At 35.5% G+C, this 7,906-nt stretch overlaps 1 protein-coding gene across 1 annotated transcript in view; it reads right to left on the bottom strand.

Moving 5' to 3' along the window:
* Positions 1 to 3,040: 3,040 nt before the first annotated feature.
* The window catches only part of LOC107559880 (60 kDa lysophospholipase-like), a 22,762-nt gene continuing 17,896 nt past the window's right edge, over positions 3,041 to 7,906 (bottom strand). Inside the window, exons 11-17 of the mRNA XM_016243899.1 lie at positions 6,258 to 6,421; positions 5,834 to 5,920; positions 5,497 to 5,596; positions 5,309 to 5,374; positions 4,670 to 4,693; positions 4,221 to 4,247; positions 3,041 to 3,797 (exon numbers count right to left, since the gene is read on the bottom strand). Coding sequence (XP_016099385.1) covers positions 3,756 to 3,797; positions 4,221 to 4,247; positions 4,670 to 4,693; positions 5,309 to 5,374; positions 5,497 to 5,596; positions 5,834 to 5,920; positions 6,258 to 6,421 — 510 coding nt within the window. The 3' untranslated portion in view covers positions 3,041 to 3,755. The remainder of the gene's footprint in view (positions 3,798 to 4,220; positions 4,248 to 4,669; positions 4,694 to 5,308; positions 5,375 to 5,496; positions 5,597 to 5,833; positions 5,921 to 6,257; positions 6,422 to 7,906) is intronic.

The following is a 7,906-nucleotide window of genomic DNA, read 5'->3' as shown; positions in this document are numbered from 1 at the left end:
TTGTATCAGGGACATACTGCACTTACAATGGCCACAAAAACAAAATTTCTGTGAACAGAAGGCTCTCACCGAGATGATGACAAACATGTCCTGCGATCAACAACGCCCTCAAGAGGTCAGTCCTCTTCTCAAAGATGATTGTATTTTCTTTTTTAGGCAAAAAGAAATTAAAACACTGTTGATGGCTGCTGTTTAAAAAGTTATAATTACTTACAGTATATATAAAAAAAAACATTAACTGTACCTACTATAAATGAAGTCTACCATATCGTTTAAAATATTATAGTAAAAATATTCAAGTAAATATTTGAGACCCTAATACAGTGTACTCATATTGATAATGATTAATAATTGAATTCCTAAGCATTGACTTGTGGTTTGTTTTGCTGGCCTCTTTAATGAATTGTTTACAAAAAAATGTAAATGTTCCCTACGATTAGGTAATTACACAACTTAGTAATTTGGTCAATTGTTTCTTTATATGTAATATTGAATTAATTTAATATTATTATTTTAAGGCAAGACACTACAGGTGAATAGGGTAAAATAATAAATATAAATACATATCACTGTACTTGCACTAATTCTCAAGTAATATGTGTGTGTGTGTGTGTGTGTGTGTGTGTGTTTTTGTGACAAATGAGGACATAAATTTGTATAATGACAGAGGTATTACAAGGAGAAGGTGACCTTTCAGGACATTACCCCATGTCCCCACTTTTCAAAACGCTTATAAATCACACAGAATGGAGTGTATTGAAAATCTGAAATAGCACAAAGTTTCCTGTAAGGGGTAGGTTTAGGGGTAGGGTTGGTGTAGGGCAATAGAAATATACGGTCTGTACAGTATAAAAACCATTACGCCTATGGGATGTCCCCACTTTTCACAAAAACAAACCTCTGTGTGTGTGTGTATGTGTGTGTGTGTGTACTTCTACTTGAAATCTTGAGGGAATCTTTGATTATACACATGCAAAGATTGCGAGATTAAGTATAATAAACAATTGCATGTGCATTTGTGATGTTTTCTTTCTGCTAGTCTGAAAGAAGACAAGTTATGGAAGCAAAATAGTCCAAAATCTCAAAATTTACCAGTGCATGAAAAAAAAAACTATAGTTTTGGTTTCTGTAGTATCTTGCCTTAATATAAAACATTTAAATAGTATTTAAAAACTTAAATCTGTTGTGTTAAAATGTTTATTTTTCTAAATCTAAAAGAACAGATACATATTCAAAAAATCATAAAAATCACAAAAGCATCTGCTGAATTGCGCTTATATTTCCACAAGCACTTTCTAGAGAGGCATTTCATATGAACAAACCAGAATCTACATGTACATGATCTGTCAGGTTTCTATTGTTATATGGTTCTATTGCAATTTGCAGGCAACAAACATTTATGAAAGCTTCAAAACTCAAGCAGTACCTCTCATTTAGTTAAGTTAAACCAGTTTTTAAAAATCAGCTCTTTTCAAATGGACATTTTGATTATAAACAATGAAAGATGGATGGGCTTTAGGTTTTCTCAAAAAAAGTGAAGCAGGGGGATTTTAGTCCATTTTAGAGGCCGTCTGCCTGAGGCTGAGCAGCGGGACGTCTCCTCAAGTGAAAGGCAAAGTGCAGGCGATTACACTCTTTAGAGAGCGCGAGATGGGATGAGCAAATGTTGTGACGATGCAAGGGGTGCGCTGGGGGATTTTTTTCCCGTTTAAGCACAGATAGTGGCCAGATTTGCACGACCTCCATATCCTAATTAAAAACGGAGCATAAATATTCACGTGGCCCCAAAGTGCCGTTACATTGGTCCACCCTTGTTAGGTGAACAGATGAACTAATAGAGGCTGCTTAAAGCTTGCTGAAAAGATTGCTTTAATCTCTGCATTTTTAAAAAGAAATCCCACCCAACCCTCATGACATCCTCCCAGTGAATAGAGACACGGAGGAGGGTGCAGCCTGGGCCTTGTTCAGTAGATCAATAGAACAGCAGGGGCGAAAGCAGCCCAACACACACACATGCAAGAGGCTCAAATGCTCAAAGCAGCCTCCCCTCAGATGGCCCAAACATATGTTTGTGATCATTTAAATGAAAGGTTGCCATACTAAAACATACAATGTTCATAAATGGCAATGTATCATTTACCAAACAATGTTGCTATGGGTATGAATGAAACGGAGGGAGAGAGAGAGTGACAGCAAATGGATGCTGTTTTTGCTTGACAGTGAGTTGCTTGACATGTCATTCACAAAAGAATTCACCTTTGATTATTAATCACTCAATCAGGACTTTAGGCAGTCATCTGTGGCAATTCTTCAAAACTCTAATCCTATATATAACATTAATATAACGGTAACATGTTACAATTATTAGATAACGCATTTGGTAACATTTTTACATAAATTAATAATCTATTAATATCAATTTATAAAAATACTGTTGTTCATTGGTAATTCATTCCTGTTCCTATTCATGTTCATTTATACTACTTAAATGCTAAATAATAATATATTATAATATAATAATATAAAGTAAAAACAGAAACATTGAGAAATATTTTTACAATTTAAAATAACCGTTTCTATTTTAATACATTTTGAAATGTAATTTATTCCTGTAATTGCAAATCTGAAAAGCATCTCCAGTCTTCATGTGTCCCGTGATCCTTCAGAAATCACCCTTATGCTGATTGAGTGATAAAGTAACATTTCTTATTCTTATCAATATTGAAAATGGTTGTGCTGCTTAATACTATTGTGGAAAAATATATATATACAGTATATATATAAAAAAAAAAATCCCATATTTCTGTGATGATTAGAAGGGTAAAAAAAAAACAGTATTTATTTGAAATAGTTCAATTTAGTAAATATGTTCTGAAACAGAGGAGAAACACCTCTAATAATTTCTGACTGTGTTTATTTAACCAACAAGGTTGAATTGTGCAACTTGCATTACCAAAAAAAATTAACTTAAATGATTTTAGCAAATGGCTGCAATATAACAAAGAGTGAAAAATTTAAGGGGGTCTGAATACTTTCCGTACCCACTGTACATATCTTAATTGACTCACTTCATAACTTTACTTTGCTCAGTATGTTATGATGTGATATGTATGTATTTTTGAACACTTGTCATTTTCTCTTTGCACAAGATCATTTTTTTTTTACATTTTTTGCAACAAAACATTTATTGCCTTTTAATGTCACAATGACACTACAAAAAGACAGTACAGGTATGTGTTCATTTGCATGTTCATTTGCATAAACATGCTTTTGTATTCTTATTGCTATAACAATTAAAAATGGAACAATAGAACAATTTGATTGAAACCTTTTCTGAGGTGAAATAAAATAAAAATTGAACACATGAAGAACACCGGATGAACACATAACAGCCATTAGTCCTGACAGCTCCAAATATCTCAATTCATTCTAAAGCTAAACAATAAATATATCTTATTCAAATGAAGGCGCATCATATTGTTTGATATCAGCAGTTACAGTACCCTGTACTGTAATATAGTCTGAATAATGTGCTTGTACATAAATAGTATGTATGCTTGTTTTATGATTGTTCATCATCACGATACATTCATAACTGATTGCTTACTGTATTAGAGGGACGGGCTTAAAAGGTATGGCTTGTGCTCTTTATGTTTTAAGAGGATGTGTGTCCAAGTAAGGAAAATCTTCATTAGGTCTGCTAAAAACTGGATGAACGATAATGGCAAGAAGTGACAGCAAGCAAGACGGCCTCCTCAGGATCTTGGACAAGCGGTGAACTCAATACACTCGCCATTCTAGAGAACAGACATACAGAGAACAATGTAATGTAAGCACACTTCAAATGCAAAAAAGAAGAACTGTTATGCAATGTTCGATGCGCAAAATGCAGATTGAAGTCACAGTATGTTATTATATGCACAATGCAAAAAAAAGCACAAAAAAAGGGTCAAACGTTGTCCAATCACAGAGACATACAGAGAACAATGTAATGTAAGCACACTTCAAATGCAAAAAAGAAGAACTGTTATGCAATGTTCGATGAAAATGCAGATTGAAGTCACAGTATGTTATTATATGCACAATGCAAAAAAAAGCACAAAAAAAGGGTCAAACGTTGTCCAATCACAGCACAGCACAGCTCAGTGTAAACTACGACTGAACCTGAACAGTTAAACATCAAGTGTGCTCAATGCTATACAGCTCAACACACAATTTACCTCCTCCTCATCCTCCTCAAATACTGGCTGCAAGAAAAAGACGAGGGATTTTTTGTTAACGGCTGTTGATTTTTGGTAACTTCACTTACACACCAATCATGCCACAAAGACTGAACACTTCATGAGCAAATTCCCTTACAAGTCTTCATCACAGCGATGGATGTTTTACTTACAATACAGGGCCATTTACTCACTGAGTATCTCAAGTTAATGAAAGATGCCTTTCAAGCTATAAATTACTGTATGCCAGAACCTGTATTGTTTTTCCATGAGAGATCAACTCACAACCCTTCCATTGAGACATGCACTTCAACATCACTCTGAAGCATGCACATTTTTTAAACAGGATATACTGTGTGTGTGTGTGTGTGGAGAGATTTTTTTCACATGAAATGAAATGACAGATGTATTTTCATTTTACTCTGAGTAAAATGACAAACAGTTTTTACCTCATTACTCTCATCTGTCTGATGCTGAAAAGTGAATAGTGTCAGTAAACAGATCAATTATTAAAAAAAATAAAGCTTAGTTATTCTGTAACATCTTAAAAGTTTATGTTCAGAATACTTCATATTTATCATTCTACCTGATAAACACTACCTATTTATCTGATAAAAACGTAATATTTATCAGTCTGTGAAAAGGTAGGCATATACAGTATATTTCAGTTGACAAAATTAATTTGGGGTGTTGACGTCCATAACTTGCTTTAGTAATGCACATGCTATATAAACAAACTAATATTTCAAACAGCATATTCCTTATGCATGCAGCTTTAATGGAATACATGCACTTCCAAAAACTCACGTCACACCACAGGACCATTTAAAATAAACCACTGATTTCAAAAATGTAAAATTATAAAAAAAAACTCAAATGGAAGTATCAAATGGTTTTGAAATGGTGGTCTAAACATCAAGTAAAAGATAACATCCTTATAACTGTGTGTTTATTTAAATGTATTTTATATATATATATATATATATATATATATATATATATATATATATATATATATATATATATATATATATATACATATACACAGTATATATACATATGCTAGTTAATAACTTTATGTTCCTTACCTGAGTTTGGTATGAAGTAGCCTGCTTTAAAAACTCAACAACCTCCTCACATCCAATGGCACTTGCCTGAAGATGACAACACAAAATGTTTAGCCAATGCAACACTACAACAAAATGTCTTGCAGGTCCATTCATACTGCTATATATGGCATTAATTCTTTATTCCATACAAATCTTTATTAACTCACCACTTCAATGGGCGTCTGTCCATCATAACTACACATGGTCATATCAACCCCAGCTAACTGCCATATCTCCAAACCTTCCAAGTCGCCACTCGCCGCAAGACTGTAAAACACACAGTAGAAGCTCTAAACTGGCAACCATCAACCCAATCATCGCTACAGGAAGTTTATAAACTGAAGACAACCAGTTCCGGCATGTGTTCAATGCACAGAACTGTTCGTCAATTTTAACTTATATAAAAAAAGGTAATAATATATCATAATAAAAACATCTGTGCTATTTATCAAATTTTAGTGCCGGCTAGTTTATAAAAGCTTTGAGAAGAAATGGTTTATTAACCTGCACAACTCCGTTCCAGCATCCTCCATTTCTTCCCGGGAAAAGTGAGCTCCAGTCTTCCTCAGTAGCCTCACAATATCCTTATGCCTACAGACATAGAAACTTTGTTTGACTGACTTCACCTTAGAATTCACCTTTCGTGTTTCACAGAAAAAAGGAAGTCATATTGTTTGGAATGGAGGGTAAGTAAATGCTATCCTAACTATAAATGATTATATGGTGAGTTGCATTTAGCATTGTTTTTTTCCCTGCTGTCTAAACCCCTGTCAAAACAGACTTTTTGGGTCACAACCCATCAGTGTTAAAACCACTGGTCTAGTTTGTCTTAAAGACTTCCCTTATAAACTAAAAGGCAAAACCTTGAAATTATGCCAATCACTTCTTGTGGTCCCAAAAAGTATTTGGACACTTAAATCAGCCTTACCTGAAGCGAACAGCATTGCGAAGAGGTGCATCACCAAAGCGATCCCTGGCATAGACGGTGGCCCCTTTACCCAGCAGATATTCCACCACTTTCAGATGGCCCTCACACGCAGCGATGTGAAGGGGAGTGCGGCCATCATAATCTGCATTGCTCAAGTCAGTGCCCTGTATAGAAAGACATGAATCATGTACTGTATCTTGTTTGGCAACACTGTATTTGTTATTGCAAAACTTGTTTGCATGCTCCTGAACCAATATATTTAAATACAAAAAAGGGGGAATGTAACTGGGACAAGATGCAGGCCTGACTAGAACCTGCATAACCCATGAATACATATACAGTATCTCACAGAAGTGAGTACACCCCTCACAGTTTTTGTAAATATTTTATTATATATTTTCATGTGACATCACTGAAGAAATGACACTTTGCTACAATGTAAAGTAGTGAGTGTACAGCTTGTATAACAGTGTAAATTTGCTGTCCCCTCAAAATAACTCTACACACAGCCATTAATGTCTAAACCGCTGCCCACAAAAGTGAGTACACCCCTAAGTGAAAATGTCCAAATTGGGCCCAATTAGCAATTTTCTCTCCCCGGTGTCATGTGACTCATTAGTGTTACAAGGTCTCAGGTGTGAATTGGGAGCAGGTGTGTTAAATGTGGTGTTATCGCTCTCACTCTCTCATACTGGTCACTGGAAGTTCAACATGGCACCTCATGGCAAAGAACTCTCTGAGGATCTGAAAAAAAAAATTGTTGCTCTACATAAAGATGGCGTAGGCTATAAGAAGATTGCCAAGACCCTGAAACTGAGCTACAGCACGGTGGCCAAGACCATACAGCGGTTTAACAGTACAGGTTCCACTCAGAACTAGAGGTCTGCTACCCGAAAGTATTTCGGGACCCGTCGGGCTCAGGTCGGGTTCGGGTTCGGGTTCGGGTTAATGTTTAATGAATAGCTTCGGGTTCGGGTCAGGCTCGGGTTTATAGCTAAACTAAAACTATATGCAGTAGCCTAGGCTACGCTGCTTTCATAGACGCATGCACACACATTATAGCACACGACAACACAGCACGGAAACTTTTATTAGTAAAATAGCTTCGACAGGCTACTGACTCGCAACTTTATATTTTTCTGCAATGAGGGGGTAAAAATCGCTGTTTTTGAAGTAACTAAGCCTCATTGCTTGTATAGAGATGTGCGCAGACGCAGGTTCACACACGCAACTTTCATCCCTCTCTCTCTCTAATTCAAATAAATGATATAATTAATTCATTCAAATAAATGCGATGATCTTACCGCACTGCATCTCTGTGTCTGATTTAAAGCAGGCCGAATGCTAACGAGCCTTAACTGACGAAAATGACCATAATTTGCATGATGAATTATTGTCTTGTCGTATACAACCATTCAAAAACTCGGCAGAATTTATGTGACTGAGGCACCTGATGTTCATAAAGTGTTTTTTCTTTTGGCTTGTGAACTGGCCGAGCCTTAATGATTCTGTTTCTTTATATGTATTTGTTTACTGACCGTTGCATGCAATCGTGAAATAAATTTTTTTTAATTGGCTATTCGTTGAGGGAAAAAAAAAAAAGATTTTGAGTTCGGGTCGGGTTCGGGCTCTAAATTGAACTGTGCCGC

Source organism: Sinocyclocheilus grahami, unplaced genomic scaffold (genome assembly GCF_001515645.1).
Source record: "Sinocyclocheilus grahami isolate Dianchi unplaced genomic scaffold, SAMN03320097.WGS_v1.1 scaffold704.1, whole genome shotgun sequence".
In the NCBI taxonomy this organism is placed as follows: Eukaryota; Metazoa; Chordata; class Actinopteri; order Cypriniformes; family Cyprinidae; genus Sinocyclocheilus; species Sinocyclocheilus grahami.
Note: the sequence above shows the minus strand (reverse complement) of the source record. Positions and strands in the feature narration are given on the sequence as shown.